The sequence below is a fragment of the Oryctolagus cuniculus genome, chromosome 11 (genome assembly GCF_964237555.1).
Source record: "Oryctolagus cuniculus chromosome 11, mOryCun1.1, whole genome shotgun sequence".
NCBI classification, from domain to species: Eukaryota; Metazoa; Chordata; class Mammalia; order Lagomorpha; family Leporidae; genus Oryctolagus; species Oryctolagus cuniculus.
The window spans coordinates 166,527-183,638 of record NC_091442.1 but is presented as its reverse complement, the minus strand read 5'-3'; the positions used below and the strand labels follow the sequence as shown (position 1 = coordinate 183,638).

General features: G+C 57.9%; 1 protein-coding gene across 3 annotated transcripts in view; it reads left to right on the top strand.

Annotated features, from left to right (window-relative positions):
• The window catches only part of PRPF6 (pre-mRNA processing factor 6), a 41,883-nt gene that overhangs the window by 24,263 nt on the left and 508 nt on the right, over nt 1-17,112 (top strand). For 2 of the 3 annotated variants that reach the window (XM_070051571.1, XM_051829067.2), the window contains exons 10-20: nt 2,340-2,458; nt 3,206-3,424; nt 7,408-7,530; nt 8,763-8,884; nt 10,213-10,351; nt 11,191-11,310; nt 11,456-11,632; nt 12,163-12,296; nt 12,766-12,857; nt 14,329-14,443; nt 16,589-16,715. In XM_070051571.1, coding sequence (XP_069907672.1) covers nt 2,340-2,458; nt 3,206-3,424; nt 7,408-7,530; nt 8,763-8,884; nt 10,213-10,351; nt 11,191-11,310; nt 11,456-11,632; nt 12,163-12,296; nt 12,766-12,857; nt 14,329-14,443; nt 16,589-16,715 — 1,487 coding nt within the window. Of the gene's footprint in view, nt 1-2,339; nt 2,459-3,205; nt 3,425-7,407; nt 7,531-8,762; nt 8,885-10,212; nt 10,352-11,190; nt 11,311-11,455; nt 11,633-12,162; nt 12,297-12,765; nt 12,858-13,912; nt 14,444-16,588; nt 16,716-17,112 lie in introns of those variants that run through there. The other variant, XM_070051572.1, reaches the window with a different exon arrangement.

Below are 17,112 nucleotides of genomic sequence, written 5' to 3'. Positions count from 1 at the left end.
TTTGACCCTAAGGTGGGCCAAGGAGTTGAGACCGCTGAGCAGCCGCCTGTGGCTCACCTGTGCTCACCTCGAGGGAGGTGTCTGCTGGGGCTCAGTCAGCTCACCTGCACTGCACCTGTGCTCAGCTCCGCCCCGTCTGCTCAGCTGTTTCCCATGCGATGAGGCCGCCCCCACAGCCAGCCGGGGCTCAGTCTGTCACCAGTGCTGACTTTCTGGTAGGTGGCCAGCGGCTCAGTCACTTCATGTCTCTTAGCCAAGTGTCCAGCAGCGAAGTCTCTGGGTCTCTGGGTGTTTGCGGAGAGGCTCGTTCCTCCAGGGGCCTGCAGATGCGCTTCCCTGAGGCGGGCACAGTCAGCTCGCTGCATCTGGGGCACGAGCTGGAGGGACTTGCTGCTGAGCTGTTTGTTGCTTGGACCCCCCCCCCCCGGGGGAGCCTTGGGGACTCGGGGGATGGGTAGAATGGCCTCCCCCTTCCCAGGCATGTGTCCCTGCAAAGTGCAGAGCCCCAGGTCGACACACATCTTCCACGGTGATGCCACAGGGGTTTTCATCATGGAAGAGGTTCCTCCTTGCCCCAGACCCCGGGACCTTCCATGTGTCGCTGAGGGCAGCCCTTGGTTCTCCCAGGAATGGATGCAGGCTGCCATCTGGCTTGGCCATAGGAGAGGGCAAAGGTTCTTTCTCTTCAGACGGGAGAGGGGGTTGCTTCCACTGGCCAGTGGGGTTCAGAGGGGGTCAGGGGACCTTGTCCTGGCCGTCTTCCCCAGACAGTTGAGGCTGTGGCCTGTTTTCACATGAGGAGTTTTCTGAGCCTGCCTTCTGCACCACTGGATCTTAGGTGGATTTTCAGCAGGATTGGTCCATGTGTTTACAAGAAGCAAGCTTGGCCGGGGGCTGGGTTGTGCCCCGGGGTAGCTTCGAGCGGTCACCACCGCCCCTGCCAGGGCTGCCTGCAGAGCCTCAGCCTGCTCCCGGTGCTCACGCTGGGTAATTCCGGGTTCACCCTGTGGTTCTGGGCCCTTGGTTGCACGTGGAACAAGGGTTCTGCTTAGAGGTTTGGGAGCTCCCAGACTGGTTGGTTGAGCCTGGTCCCTTTCCTGCTGACCTGGGTCTCGGTGGGGCCGAGCCAGTGTAGGGAGACTGCTGGGCATCTATGTCCCACCCTCTCCCTGGGAGCCAGGCCAGGGGTACTCCATGTTTGTGGTTTTTTTTTTTTTGGTGTGTGTGTGTGTGTGTGTGTGTGAGTGAGTGATTTTTGCTTGTTTGCCTGCTTACTCACAAGCTGGCCAGCTGCCCCTCCTCTGTGTGTGATGGTCCTCTCGCGTACACATCTGGCTTTGACGTTTCAAGTCTGGAGTTGGGAGGATGAGCAGTGCCGTGTGCCACCCCTGCTGTGACAGGCGCCAGGAACACAGCCGTGACATCTATGTTTTTCTTTTTCTTCCTAAGACTTACTTACTTGTTTGAAGCTCATAGTTATGGAGAGCTCTTCCAGTGTCTGGTTCGCCCTCACAGATGGCCACGGCAGCCAGGGCTGGGCCAGACAGAAGCCGGGAGCCTGGAGCTGCGTCTGGGTCCCCCGTGTGCAGAGCGCTTACAGCATCATTTGCTGCCTCCCAGGCAGGCGCCTTAGAGGGGAGCTGGGTCCCACCAGGCCCTGAGTGAGGTGCAGGTTCCCGTGTGGAAGTTTGACCTGCTGCGTGCTTGTCCCAACTCTGTAGAACTTTTATTCATTCACTTAAAAGACTGAGTTATAGAAAGGAAAGAAAGAGAGGGATCTTCCATCCACTGGTTCACTCCTCCAGGAACTCCGTCCTGGTCTCCCTGTGGGTGGCAGGGGCCCAACCACTCAGGCCATCCTCTGCTGCTTTGCCAGGCACATTAGCAGGGAGTTGGGTCAGAACTGGAGTAGCCAGGACTCGAACTGGTGCTCATACAGGATGCTGGCATTACAGGCAGCAGCTTAACCCACTGTGCCACAACACCAGCCCCTGTGTGGATTGGAGGTGTGCAGCTCGATATCTCTGCGAGTGATGCACCCTGGAAATCCAGTGTGCCCAGTTGGAGACCATGCCCTCTCCCCAGAGTGCCGTCTTCCTGTGTGTGTGGAACCGCACGGGGTGAGCTCTTGGGTGGGCTCGCAGGGTCAGTGTCCAGCACCTCCCTGCTTTCTGGTACAGGGTGCCCTGCCTTCTCTGGTCTGAAAGGACCCTGGTCTCAGCGTGGGGCAGCAGCTCGCTCAGGACGAGTGCTCAGGGGAGAGCCTCCCCTGTTTGGTTCCCTGTGACCCCATTTATTTCCCTGTTCTGTGACCCCATTTCCTGTTTGACCTTCCCCAGCCCTTGAGCACGTTCCCAACTCAGTCCGTCTGTGGAAGGCAGCTGTGGAGCTGGAAGAGCCAGAGGATGCCAGGATCATGCTCAGCCGGGCGGTGGAGTGCTGCCCCACCAGCGTGGAGGTGAGCCCCCGGTCCGCGGCGGTGGCGTGGCAGAGCCCAGCATCCGCTTGGGTGGTGGTTTCTGGTGGTAGGCAGTGTGTGAGCCCGGGGCTCTGTTCTTTAACGTGGCTGCTGGGCAGGGGGTCAGTGGCTCCCGTGGTCCTGTGCAGAGCAGCGTTGACCACCATGGAAAGCTCTTTGCTGGACCTCCCTTCTAACTCAGCCCAGATTTTGTAAGAGGGAGTGGATAGTGACAGAGGGCAGGGCTGTGTTTCCTGCCAGCCCGACGTGGGGTCAGCTGTCTGCCTCGAAGCTCCAGTTCCCAGCATGCTGTGCCGTGGTTATTGGTCTGGGTTCTGTGAAGCCAAGTGTGTCTTTAATTAACCCCAAGGGCTATTGTGAAACTGTCTATAAACAAAATTAATCTTACTTTATTTACATAAGAGTTACTGGAGCCCATACCCATTTTGGGAATGGAATGTTGCGGAATCAGCAGTGAGAGCTGAGCATCCTCTCACCTCTGGCTCAGCGCCCCCATCCAGTCTGGCACGCTGTGTGCGTTCAACCAGTGTTTGGGACATTTGACCAAGAACCCTAACTTTTCATGCTAACCAGAGTCCCTAAGGCTGCCATAGCATTTCATGGGCTCTTTTGAAACAGCCCCTGGGAGCTCAGGAGGAGTGTGGTGGGCTGTCCAACCTGGGGGCTGTGCTGAGTGCTGTCGTAGCTGGGCCAACATCCCCTCTTTCTGGTGTCGTCTCTGGACAGCTCTGGCTTGCTCTGGCGAGGCTGGAGACCTACGAGAATGCCCGCAAGGTGTTAAACAAAGCACGTGAGAACATTCCTACGGACCGCCACATCTGGGTCACTGCCGCCAAGCTGGAGGAGGCCAACGGGAACACACAGATGGTGGAGAAGATCATCGACCGAGCCATCACCTCGCTGCGGGCCAATGGCGTGGAGATCAACCGCGAGCAGTGGATCCAGGTAGGCTGCTCCAGGTGTCCTGCAGCAGACGCTGGGCAACAGTGGACAGCTGCCACTTGGAATGCTGGCCCGTCTCCGAGTCCTGGCTCCACTTCCACGCCAGGCATCCTGGGAGGGAGCCTGTGATGGCTCAAGTAGTTGGGCCTCTGTTACCCCTGTAAGAGAGGAGGCTTGAGTTCCAGGCTCCTGGCTTCAGCCCGGCTGGCCTGCGCTGGCCATTGCAGGCATGTGGGCAAGGGCAGATCTCTCCCCGCCCCCAGGTAAGTAAGTCCATACACGGAGTCCCCTCAGGGTTAAGTGGGACAAGTGTTCTCGTGCAGGTGGGAGAGGCAGGCACAGGAGTGGCCCAGCCTCTGGACACTCTGGGCTGTGAGTGTGTTGCAGTGGACACACGCACATGGAGCATTTGCAGTGCCTGACAGGTGTGGCAGGACTGCTGCCTGTGATGATGCTTTTTTTTTTTTAATTTTTATTTTTTAAAAATTTATATATTTATTTGAAAGAGTTACACAGAGATAAAGAGAGAGAGAGAGAGAGGTCTTCCATCCACTGGTTCACTGCCCAGTTGGCCGCAATGGCCGGAGCTGCGCCAATCCGAAGCCAGGAGCCAGGAGATGCTTCTGGGTCTCCCACGCAGGTGCAGGGGCCCAGAGACTCGGGCATCTCCCACTGCTTTCCCAGGCCACAGCAGAGATAGGATAGGAAGTGGAGCAGCTGGGACTCAAACCAGCACCCACGTGGGATGCCGGCACTGCAGGCAGAGGCTTCACCGGCTACGCCACAGAGCCAGCCCCGTGTGTCGGCTTCTTCATTCTTTCTGTCTTTTCGCGTTCTGTGTGTGGCTCTCAGTTGGAGAATCTCTCAAGATCAGGACTCAGCTGCCATCTCCTACCTCCCTCTTTCTCCCCCGTCTCCTGCTGTCCTCCAGCGGGTCACCCAGCTCTCCGTCTCGAGGCTCTGCCTGCACAGGTCACTCTCCGTGCACCCCAGTGCCCCACCCCTGCCGGCTGCCGGGGTTCCTGGGACTGGTCCCTGGCAGCTGTGGCCACGCGGCCCAGGCGCCCTGGGCGGCTATGCTGTTGTTCTCTCCTCCTGGGGAGGCTGAGTGTTCCTGCTGCTCCTCCTTCATGAACTCTGCCCTGGCAAGACGTTTGCTTTTTTTTTTTTTTTTTTCTTCTCTTTTCTTAAAAGGTTTATTCCTGGGTCTGGTGCTGTGGCGTAGTGGGTTAGGCTGCCACTTGCAGTGCCGGCATCCCATATGGGCACCAGTTCAAGACCCAGCTGCTCCTCTTCCGATCCAGCTCTCTGCTGTGGCCTGGGAAAGCAGCAGAAGGTGGTCCAAATGCTTGGGCCCCTGCACCCACGTGGGAGACCTGGAGGAAGCTCCTGGCTCTTGGCTTTGGATCGGCACAGCTCCGGCCGTGTGGCCACCTGGGGAGTGAACCGGTGGATGGAAGACCCCTCTCTCTCTCCTCTCTCTCTCTCTCTCTCTGTGTGTGTGTGTGTGTATAACTCTGACTTTCAAATAAATAAATAAATAAATAAACCTTAAAAAAAATTATTCCTATATGTGAAAGGCAGAGTTACAGAGAGAGAAGGAGAGATTAGTGTTCCATCTGCTAGTTCCCTCCCCAAATGACCACAAACGGCCAGGGCTTAGCCAGGCTGAAGCCAAGAGCCAGCAGCTTCTTCCCGGTCTCCCACGTGGCAGGAGTTCAAGTAGTTCGAGAACCAGTGGATCTTCTGTTGCTTTTCCCAGGCCATTAGCAGGGAGCTGGCCAGTGCCCGTATAGAATGCTGGTGTTGGCAGGTGGAGACTTCACCCACTATACCACAACATTGGGCCCCATGCTTTTTTTTTGCTTTTTTTTTTTTTTTTAATTTGAGTGACAGCAAGAGAGCTCCCATCCCATGGCCCAGATGGCAGTGACCCAGGCACTGCTGCCTCCTGGGTGCACATTAGCAGGAAGCTGGAATCAGGACTGGAGCCAGGACGTGGCCCAGGCGCTTTGTGTGGGATGGCAGGAACTCAAGATCCGCTGGTTCACTTCGCGGATAGTCGCAGCAGCCAGAACTGGGTCAATCCGAAGCCTGGAGCCTGGAGCTTCTGGGTCTTCCACATGGGTGCAGGGGCCCAAAGACCTGGGCCATTTTCTACTGCTTTCCCTGGCCGTAGCAGAGAGCTGGATTGGAAGTGAAGCAGCCAGGACTTGAACCGTTGCCCACAGGGGAAGCCAGTGTCACAGGCTGTGGCTTTACCTGCTGTGCCACATAGTGCCAGCCCCATAGTTATCTGCTAAATGTCTTGGTTGTGTTGCTTGTAGCGCACATTTTTCTTAAACAATGATCAGCATCCCTTTTCCTTTTTTTTATTTAAAGATTTATTTATTTATTTATTTGAGCGGCAGAGTTACAGGGAGGGAGAGACAGAGAAAGGTCTTCCATCTGCTGGTTCACTCCCCAAATGGCAACAGTGAGTGAGAATGGGCCAGGCCGAAGCCAGGAACCAGGAGCTCCATCCGGGTCTCCCACATGGATGTAGAGGCCTAGGCACTTGGGCCATCTTCCACTGCTTTCCCAGGCCGTAGCAGAGAGCTGGATTGGAAATGGAGCAGCTGAGATTCAAACCAGCACCCATATGGGATGTCAACATGGCAGGCGGAGGCTTTACGCACTGTGCCACAGCGCCGGCCCCTTGGATCATCTTTTCATTTTGAAGAAGGGTCTATATTAATATATGTGCATATAAATTTTAAGTTAATCAATTTATTTGAAAAGAGTTAGAGAGAGAGACAGAGAGATCTTTTATCCATTGGTTCACTTCCTAGATGGCCAGAATGACTGGTGCTGGGCCAGGCTGAGTCCAAGAGCCTGGAGCTTCTTCCAGATCTCCCATGCAGATGCAGGGGCCAAGCACCTGGGCACGGGCCTGCCGCCCTCCCAGCACAGCGGCAGGAAGCTGGGTTGGAAGCAGTACAACTGGAACTCGAACCAGCTCCACTTCTGATGCAGCTCCCCTCTGGTGCACCTGGGAAAGCAGCAGCAGATGTCCCAAATACTTGGGCCCCTGTACCCATGAGGGAGACCCAGAAGAAGCTCCTAGCTCCTGGCTTCAGCCTGGCCCAGCCCTGGCCATTGCAGCCATTTGGGGAGTGAACCAGTGGATGGAGGATTTGTCTCTCCTCCTCGCTCTGTAACTCTGCCTTTCAAATAAATAAAAATAAATCTTTAAAAATAAATAGTTTTATTTATTTTTATTTTATTTGAAAAGCAGAGAGAGAGAGAGATCGTCCATCCACTGGTTCCCTCCCCAGATACCTGTGACAGCCAGGACAAGGCCAGGAGCCAGGAGCTCACTGAGGTTCCCCTGTGAGTGATGGATTCAAGTACTTGAGCCATCACTGCTGCTCTCCAGGATGTGCTTGAGCAGGGAGCTGGATTGGAAGCAGAGTGGTCAGGACTTGAGCTGGGCGCTGGGACGCGGAGCAGAGACACAACTGCTGTTCCTCACGCCCACCTGCAGGAGCTCGTCTGCCTCTGGAGCTGTAGAGCCCTCTGCACGACCCGGCGTTTCTGAGTGTCCCACCGGCTGGCCTGCCTGCTGCAGTGTCCTTGGGACATTCTGGGGGCTGGTCCCTCCCCAAGTTTCAGTTCCTCCTCCTATCTGGGGGGAGTGTCCCCTTTTCTAGCCAGCTCTAAGTCTCGCCTTCCAGTCTGACAAATACCAGTTTGGGAAGCTTGTTTCTTACCCTTACTGCTTTGGAAGTTCATTTAGTATTTTAGTAGAGAAACCACTCAGTGGCTTAATATAACCTTGTGTGTGGTGGGTGCTTAGGTGGTGTGGCTTTGCTCAGTCACTCGGGATTTCTCCTGTGTGTTTGTGAGCAAGGTGGAGGTGCGCTTCAGCCACAGCAGCCATGACGCCAGGTGTCCGGGCTCTGCCTGCGGACCCTAGAAATGGAAGCTGTGTGTCCTCCTTTCAGGATGCCGAGGAGTGTGACCGAGCCGGGAGTGTGGCCACCTGCCAGGCAGTCATGCGCGCTGTGATTGGCATTGGCATTGAGGAGGAAGACCGGAAGCACACCTGGATGGAAGACGCCGACAGTGTGAGTTTGCGGAAGGCCATTCTGAGCCGCACTCGGGCCTGGCGTGGAGATGCCACCTCAGCCTCCATGTCTGCTTTGGGTCACTGTGCTCAGGATAGAGAGGTTATGGAACCACAGTTGATAAATAAGGTATTTAATGCAAATGTGATATTTTCTCTCTGTTTCTCTCTTTCCACTTGTTTTTAAAAAAAGATTTACTTATTTGAAAGGCAGAGTTACAGAGAGAGAGGGAGGGAGAGAGCTACTGTCCGCTGGTTCACTCCCCAAATGGCTACAACAGCCACGGCTGGGCCAGGCTGAAGTCAAGAGCCTGAAACTCCATCCAGTCCTCCTATGTGGGGCTTTCCCAGGCCGTTAGCAGAGTTGGATTGGAAATGGAGCAGCTGGGACTTGAACTGATGCCTGTGTATGATGCCGGTGTCACAGGCTTAACCCACTGCACCACGGTGCCATGCCCTGGTGTGTGTTTCTTTTTTTCTTTCCTTTTTTTTTTTTTTTTTTTTTTAACAGGCAGAGTGGACAGTGAGAGAGACAGACAGAGAGAAAGGTCTTCCTTTTGCCGTTGGTTCACCCTCCAATGGCTGCCGCGGCCAGCGCGCTGCGGCCGGCACACTGCGCTGATCCGATGGCAGGAGCCAGGTACTTCTCCTGGTCTCCCATGGGGTGCAGGGCCCAAGCACTTGGGCCATCCTCCACTGCACTCCCTGGCCACAGCAGAGAGCTGGCCTGGAAGAGGGGCAACCGGGACAGAATCCGGCGCCCCGACCGGGACTAGAGCCCCGTGTGCCGGTGCCGCAAGGCGGAGGATTAGCCTAGTGAGCCGCGGCGCTGGCCCGTTTTTCTCTTTTTTGTTGCCTCTTTCACGTGGACTGAGCTAAGCACAGCATTGGGGCAGCAGGTGAAGCTGCCGGCTGTGCCGCGGGATCCCATACGGCACCAGTTCACGTCCTGGCTGCTGCACTTGTGATCCAGCACCCTGCTAATGCACCTGGGAGAACTTTGAATGGAATTCCAGGCTCCTGGGCTATAGTGGCTGTTTGGGGAGTGAACCAGTAGACAGAAGATCTATCTTTTTCTCTAACTCTGCCTTTTAAATAAATTGATAGATAGATAAATAAATCCTTTAGACAAATTTAGGTTGTTTATTTGAGAGATGGAGAGCAAGATAGAGAGCTCCTGTCCGCGGGCTGGTTTCCAGAATGCCCCTCTCATACCCCTCTCCTCTGCCCTAGTGTGTGGCCCACAATGCCCTGGAGTGTGCACGTGCCATCTACGCCTACGCCCTGCAGGTGTTCCCCAGCAAGAAGAGCGTGTGGCTCCGAGCTGCCTACTTCGAGAAGAACCATGGCACCAGGTACGTGGTGGGCACCTCCAGCTCCTGCCCACCCCGCGCTCTGTCACTGAGAGTGGGCTCTGGTGAGGGCGGGTGGGGCTTGGCAAACTGCACATGTTCACGGCAGCCTTTGCAGCCCCTTCCTGCCAAGGGTCATCACTGTTTTACAGTCGAGAAACCCAGGCCTTAAAGGAGGCCTGTGCTGCCCAAGTCCTTGCCCGACTTCAGGGAGCGCCTGGGTGTGGGAGCTGGCCGCAGAGGGAGGTACAGCAGTGGGCCCAGCAGGCATGGTTTTCATTTAGGCAGTGCTGGCTTTGGGTTTTGGCTGCTTTTCGTGCTCAGAGGAGGGCCTTGACAATTTTAATTGTGCTTTTTAATTGAAAAAACCTTTTGGGTCTGCTGTATTGGCTGTAATGCTGATTAATGAGGCGTTGCCGGCTCTTGTTCTAAATGTGTCCCTCTCCAGGGCATCCTCTCGAGTCCCCACGCCCCCTCCCTTTCCCCTCCTGGGTCCTCGGACACTGCTCCTGGTTGGGAGTGGGGGGCAGCCTTCATGGTTTCATTGGGACTGTTGAGCCCTGTTTCTTTGATTCTCTGTCATTGTTCAGCTCGGGCTTTCCAGGGTGTGCCCCTGCCCCACCTCCGCCAGCTGGCTTAGGTTTGGGAGTCAGTCGCATAGTCTGAGCTAGGGCAGGACCCTGCCCGTCCAGACTCACGGCCCCGTGACCTGAGCGTGTGCTGCTACCTTAGCCCCTTGGGCTCGGTGGGCAGTCACCAGCCACATACTGCTGACGTGCAGGACAGGAAGGGGAGGCACGGGCTCGGGGAGCCTGGTCTTGCTCTCAGTGTAGTCTCACGCTTTTTCTTGCTGCTGAACACACTGAGGGGTCTGCAGCACAGGCTGATGGGAACAAGGGCCCATGGGCTGTACAAGCCGGGGGCTTGCGCCCGACACCCCAGGCTGGCCAGGGCACTGCTCACTGTTCTTCCAGTCGGCCAGCTTTCGGGATGCCAGGATGAACTCGGGATCATAATGTTTATCATCGTGCCGGGGGCACTTGTGGTTCAAGATGAAAAGGCCTTTCCTGTCCCCAGACTGGAGTTATCGCTGGCTGCAGGACGCGGCTGTAAAGCGTCTCCTGTGAAGTCTCTATCAGGCCCTGCTGTTCAAACAGTGTGCTGCTTTGTGGGGCTCTTCAGAGCCCAGAGACGGGTTTCCCCACACTGCCCCCATTGTGCCGTCTGGTGAATCATTGACCGCGTGGGACTTTGGAGCAGTAACTGTCTTTTCGGTGACCCTTGGCTGTGAGCACCGGGTGCCCTGGTTGACGGTCTGGCCTCTGTTGCAGGGAGTCTCTGGAAGCGCTGCTGCAGAGGGCCGTGGCCCACTGCCCCAAGGCAGAGGTGCTGTGGCTCATGGGTGCCAAGTCCAAGTGGCTGGCGGGGGATGTGCCCGCTGCAAGGAGCATCTTGGCTCTGGCCTTCCAGGTGGGTGAAGGGTCACCTGTGCTGGACCCCGGCCTTGGCACCTGTGCAGGTGGTCTGGGCTGCGAGGGGCCTGTGAGCAGAAAGCCCAGCTAGGGGACACTTAGCTCTTGGTCCCCCCACTCGGAGTGACCACAGGTAATACCTGTGAGAGAGCACAGAACACTGGGTGGCACGTGGTGCCTGGCCACAGGTGTCGCCTGCTGTGAGGTGTCTCGTCCCGCTCCCTGGCGCTTCCTCACGTGCTGTTTGCAGCCCTCTCTCCAGTAAGCTGTGGCCTCAGCCCAGCCTAGCGCAGTCAAGTCCCCTCCCGACGGATTCCCTGTCAGGGGTCGGTCAGGGTGAGCTTCCTGCTCTTGCTGCTGCTCCGAGTCCAAGCAGTCAGCGAGCTCCCCCGTCCCCGCTGTCACGTGGTCGTCATGCATGTGGCCCCAGGTGGCTGTGTGGATCCAGTGCAGTCTCGCGCTAAGGGGTTGGAGGGCTCCACCCCAGTATTCACTGGACCTTGGGTTGCATGGAGCCCAGGCCTGGCCCTTGGGAGCCCTTGCTGCACCAACGGCGACACACTGAGCACCCTCCATGCCTGCCCAAGCCTGGGGGAAAGGGCAAGGGGTGTGGGGTCCCCTCGGGGGCTTGTGGGGCCATCGTTGCTGAGTGCTGTGGAGGCTTCCTCTCGGGCCAGGGAGTCGTGAGTGTGTGTTTTCTGGATTCTGCTGTCATCCCCTGGCCCAGCAAGGGCTTAGAGCAGGGCCTGGCCTGGCTCCAGACTGCCTGCTTCAATTGTGGTCTGGCCCGGCCCCTTCTGTCCTGAGCCCCACTTGGCACTGCTGTGCTCCCCCCAGGCCAACCCCAACAGCGAGGAGATCTGGCTGGCGGCCGTGAAGCTGGAGTCGGAGAACAACGAGTACGAGCGGGCCCGCAGGCTGCTGGCCAAGGCCCGGAGCAGCGCACCCACGGCCCGGGTGAGCGGCGGCCGCAGGGCTGGCCTGCTGGGGCTGGGGGTGCCACACGGCATCAGGGTGGGGGGTGAGAAGGGCGGGAAGAAAATCCACCCCGTGAAGATGGGGGGCCTGGACGCCGACCCTCATGACCGCCCGTGCCTCCCAGGTGTTCATGAAGTCCGTGAAGCTGGAGTGGGTGCTAGGGGACACCGCGGCCGCCCAGGAGCTGAGCGAGGAGGCCCTGCGGCACTACGAGGACTTCGCCAAGCTCTGGATGATGACCGGGCAGATGCAGGAGCAGCAGGGGCTGACGGAGAAGGCTCGGGACGCCTACACCCAGGGGGTGAGTCTGCAGCCGCCGAGGGGTCTACACCAGGCTGAGTCTACAGCAGGGGGCGGGGTCTGCACCAGACTGAGTCTATACCCACGGCGGAGTCTACACCAGGGGGTGGAGTCTACAGCAGGGGGCTGAATCTACATCAGGGGGTGGCATATATACCCAGGCTGAGTCTACACCTGGGACAGAGTCTACACCCAGGGGGTGAGTCTGAGTCTATCAGGGGCTGAGCTGTTGCTGGACACTAACAGGATGAAGTGTCCTGGTGCTGACCTTACCCCACATAGGCGAGCTGCAGGCTACTGGTCAGTTCTTACCTGGACTCCCGGAACGGGACTCTGGCCCCTCGCCCCACACTCCGCTTTCCCTCCTCTGAAGCTAAACACACTGAACTCAGGGCTAAAGTGTGCACACCTGGGCACAGGTGCAGGCCACAGCACACGTGTCCAGCTGCACACATGCCTGGGCACAGGTGCAGCCCTGAGATGGTCTCTGCACTGCCTGGGCACCCCTCTTACTTGATTTGTTGGCCACAGCTGAAGAAGTGTCCCCACTCCACACCACTGTGGCTTTTGCTCTCCCGGCTGGAGGAGAAGATTGGGCAGCTGACCCGAGCACGGGCCATTCTGGAAAAGTCTCGTCTGAAGAATCCCAAGAACCCTGGGCTGTGGTGAGTCCTGGGGCTCAGCTTGCATGGGGTCCAGGCTGGCGGGGCAGATCGGTGTCAGGACAGTGACCCGGATCCTGGCTGGTCTGGGGTGGTTTGGTGCGGGTTAACTTGGCTGTGATGCTGCTGCGAGAGCAGGTTCCACGGGGTCCTGGGCGGTGCCTTGCAGGTGAGGAGATGCCTGTGGGGGAGGACAGTGTTGTGCCCCCGGGGCCACACTGGACATCTTGTAGTGGTGCCCTTCCCAGGCCAGGCCAGGCCCCTTGCTCTGGGCATCCCTCTCACTGCTGGGCAGCGGCAGAATCTGGGCCGTCTGGTGGTGCTGCCGCAGCTGGGAGGTGACTGAGGTGGGCCAGGGGCCTGTGGGCAAGTCGCCTTCCCCTCCTCGGTGGCTCTGCTCTGTGGAGCTGTGAGTTGGGGCTGCTGCCCTTGGCGAGGGAGGAGCCTGAGACTGCGCGGCCTGTCTTCTCAGGTTGGAGTCAGTGCGGCTGGAGTACCGGGCGGGGCTGAAGAACATTGCCAACACGCTAATGGCCAAAGCACTACAGGAGTGCCCCAACTCCGGTGAGGGCCCTGCCTCCTCTCTCTCACTCTCACTCTCTCTCTCTCTCTCTCTCACTCACCCCCCCTTATCTGGTCCCAAGCCTTTCGCTAACACGGTAGGGAAAAGTGGGGATGAGATGGAAGGGAGACGTCACCCTCGTGCTGCTGCTCAGGTCTTGGGCGTGGAGCTGTTGTGGGATGTGGGTCCCACGGGGTGCCAGTCACCACCCTATAGCTTTGTTAAAAGCAGGACATTTTGCGAGAATGTCGTGGACTTAGATGCTCTGTCCACTTCATCCACTTCACCAGGCTTGTTGTGCACACTTAGATCCACTCCCTTTTTTATTTTTCTTAAACATTTATTTAGTCATTTGAAAGGCAGAGTTAGAGACAGAGAGGTCTTCCATCTGCTGGTTCACTCTCCAGATGGCCACAACAGCTGGAGCTGTGCCTGTCCAAAGCCAGGAGCCAGGAACTTCTTCCGGGTCTCCCAGGCGGGCGCAGGGACTTGAAGACTTGGGCCATCTTCTACTGCTTTCCCAGGCCGTAGCAGAGACCTGGATTGGAAGTGGAGCAGCCGGGGCTCAAATTGGCCCCCATATGGGATGCAGGTGGTAGCTTTACCTGCTACACAGCGCTGGCCCCTCTCCACTGCCTTTTTTTTTTTTTTTTTTTTAAGATTTATTTTATTTATTTGAAAGAGTTACAGAGAGAGGTAGAGACAGAGAGAGAGGTCTTCCATCCACTGGGTCACTCCCCAGATGGCCACAACAGCTGGAGCTGCGCCGATGCGAAGCCAGGAGCTTCCTCTGGGTCTCCCACGTGGGTGCAGGGGCCCAAGGACTTGGGCCATTTTCTACTGCTTTCCCAGGCCATAGCAGAGAGCTGGATTGGAGAGGAGCAGCCGGGACTAGAACAGGTGCTCATATAGGATGCCGGTGTTTCAGGCCAGGGCGTTAACCTGCTGCGCCATAGCGCCAGCCTCCACTCCGATTTTTAATCTGATACTGCTTTGAGGTAGCTGTCTTTCTGTTTGAGTCTTCACTAGCAAAAGGTTTTTTTTAATTTATTTGAAGGACAGAGTGAGAGACCAGTACCTTCCATATGCTGGTTCACTCTCCAAATGGCCACGATGGCTGGGGCACAGCCCCAGGCCCAAGCCAGGAGCCTGGAACTCCATCCGGGTCTCCACTGCTTTCAGGTGCGTTAGCAGGAGCTGGACCATGGCCCTTGCCCTGCATTTGTGGTTGCTCAGTTGCCGTGGGTTCTCAGACGGGAAGTTACACAGCCGGTGGGAGGGGCCTTGCAGGCGCTGGAACTGCACAGAGCCGAAACAGTGGGGCTGCCATTCTGGCGGTGGCTCGAAGCCTCTGTGGCTCCCCAGCAGGCCCTGGCTGTGGTCAAGGCCCTCCTAGCCCGTGTGGTGTGGGGGTAGGTTCCTAAGCCGGAGCGGAGAGGCCACGGCACAGGCGCATCACTGTCTGAGTTGCAGGTGTGCTGTGGTCTGAGGCCATCTTCCTGGAGGCGAGGCCCCAGAGGAAGACCAAGAGCGTGGATGCCCTGAAGAAGTGTGAGCACGACCCCCACGTGCTCCTGGCCGTGGCCAAGTGAGTGGCTGCCCTCGCGGGGTCCTGAGGGGCTGTGGGGGCTCAGTTCCCCACAGCGGGTGGTCTCCAGGGAGGGGCCCCACCACGTGGGCTCCTGGCAGTAAGGGGGTCGCCCCTCTGCTCTGGGCTCCCTCGCTGTGACCGTGTGTGCTGCTCTCGTCTCAGCCACTGTGACACCTGCCTTGACCTGGGATTCAGGCCAGGCTTACGCACAACTTAGAAAAGGCTTCTTGGGGGTGGGGGGCCCCTCGGTGCCTTCAGCTCTGATGGGGGAACAGTGCCCATGGGTTCCACCGTCATCAGTGGACCTGGGAGGTGGTCACAGGGGATGAGGCTGGGGTGTGAACGCACATGGCCGTGAAGCCCAGGGTGGGGGCAGCTGTTTGTGGCTACAGCAGAGAGCCCAGGGCAGTGGGAAGGCTGGGGTGTGCAGTGCCTGCAGGGCCTCGAGAGCCATCTGACCCTGCAGGGTCTTAACTCCCTTCTGGGAAGAGGACAATAGCCGAGGGGCTCGGCCTGAGTCTGGGCAGGAGGTAGGGGCAGGGGTAGTGTTGGAGGCGGTCAGGAGGGGTGTTGGTCTCCTGCGTGGGCTCTGAGGCCTCAGTGAGGACAGCGGCTTGTCCACCGGAGGTCTCCCTCAGCTCTGGAGGTGGCAGCGTGTGACCGTGGCGGTGCGGCCCTCAGAGCCCTGCCCGGCACCTCCACCAGTGCTGTGGGTGTGTGGGAGGGGGCATGGCCTAGCTTCCTCCTGAGGAACTTGCGTGCGGCTCGATAGGGCGGCCATAAAACCTTATAAAAAGCTTTGCTAAAGTAAACAAGGCGCTCCTTGCCGTTCGGCAGCTCAGTGTCCGTGTGTCGGCTATCTGGGTTTGTGTTCTTGAAATCACAGTTTATCTAACACCAAGCAATTAAGAATACCACAAGGCTTAAAAACCAATCAGGTTATCTGGGCCCGAAGTGATTCCTGGTGGTAACTGCCAGGCTTCCTGTGCACTCTCAGTGGGGGTGGGGCCGGGTGAGGATGGAGGTCACCCCACTCCTCAGTGACCCTGCCTTGGGCCGGTGGGGTGGGGGTGGTCTGACAGGCCGTGCTCTGGGCTCCCAGTGCAGGTGTGCCCCTGGCCTGAGTTCCCAGGCTCTCTGGCAGGTGCAGCTGCTGTGGCCTGGCCTTGAGCCCTGGTGCCCAGGGGTGTGGTGGGGCTGCGTGGGCACAGACCTCGCTTCTCCTGGTCACCTCCTGTAAACATGTGGAAACTGGAATTAAAAGATGCATTTGTCTTGGTGCAAAAATGATGAAATCTTTGTCTTAATATGCATTTTCTATGAACTTTTAAAAAAGATGTATTTATTTACTTGAAAGGCAGCGTTACGGAGAGGCAAAGCCAGAGAGACAGAAAGAAAGGTCTTCCATCCACTAGTTCACTCCCCAAATGGCCGGAGCTGGACCGATCCAAAGCCGGGAGCCAGGAGTTTCCTCCGGGTCTCCCATGTGGGTGCAGGGGCCCGAGGCAATGGACCCATCTGCTGCTGTTTGCCAGGGCGCTAACTGGAGCCCATACAGGATGCTGGCACTGCAGGTGGTGGCTTCACCTGCCACGCCACAGCATCACCCCATCTGCCTGTTCACTCCCCAAGTGCCCACGAGAGCTGGGGCTGGGCTTGGTTAGAGTCAGGGCCTGGAACTCAGTCCAGCTGTCTCACGAGGGCGGCAGGAGCAGGAGCCCCGTGGTGTTGGACCCAGGCTCTCACACGTGACACTGGGCTGCCTCTGTGGGCTTTATGAAGATGCCCCGGATGCATGGACTCGAGTGTTCTGCACCAGACATCTTTCAGCTGCATTTTCCGTGAACTTTTTGAAGTACCCTCACGCTTAGTCCAGAGAAAAGGAGGTTTGGAGGAGTTTGAAGATGCTGTGTGTGAATTTTGCCGCAGGGGACATTTGCTGGTGGGTCTGTCCTAGGAGGTTACGTGCAGGCTGGGACACCTGCCTCCCTGTGAGGGCACTGGGTTCAAGTCCCCGCTTCTGCTGTCACAGCCCCATGGAGGCAGCAGAGGTGGCTGAAGTAGCTGGCCCCACCCTCCATATGGGAGACACCGTTGGCTGTGTGGCCACTCACCCAGGGTGCCCCCCCTCTCCCGGAGCAGGCTGTTCTGGAGCGAGCGGAAGATCACCAAGGCCAGGGAGTGGTTCCACCGCACCGTGAAGATCGACTCGGACCTGGGGGACGCCTGGGCCTTCTTCTACAAGTTCGAGCTGCAGCACGGCACTGAGGTGAGACCCGGGCTGGGTGTGCCTCCCTGTGGGGGCGGGCACAGCCCTGGTGGGCTCAGGCTCCAGAGCTGCTTTCTGGCTGCAGTCCACACCCTGAGACTTGGACGCCTGGTCCGTTTCAGGTGGCCTTTAGTGCACTTCAGTGAGTTGTGTGGTGGCTGGGGCCAGGGCTCACCTGTTTGTTGGGGGCAGATGTTTGGTGTCGCTGGGACCCCTGTGTCCCAGGCTGGGGGCCCTGGGTTCAGGTTTGCTTCCTGTGAGTGCTCCCCTGGGAGGCAGCAGGTGCCAAGGAGCTGGGCCCTGCCACGCACGCGGGACACCAGGATGGAGCTCCTGGCTCCTGGCTCCTGGCTGTGGCCTGGCCCAGCCCTGCTGTTGCAGCTGTTTGGGGAGTGAA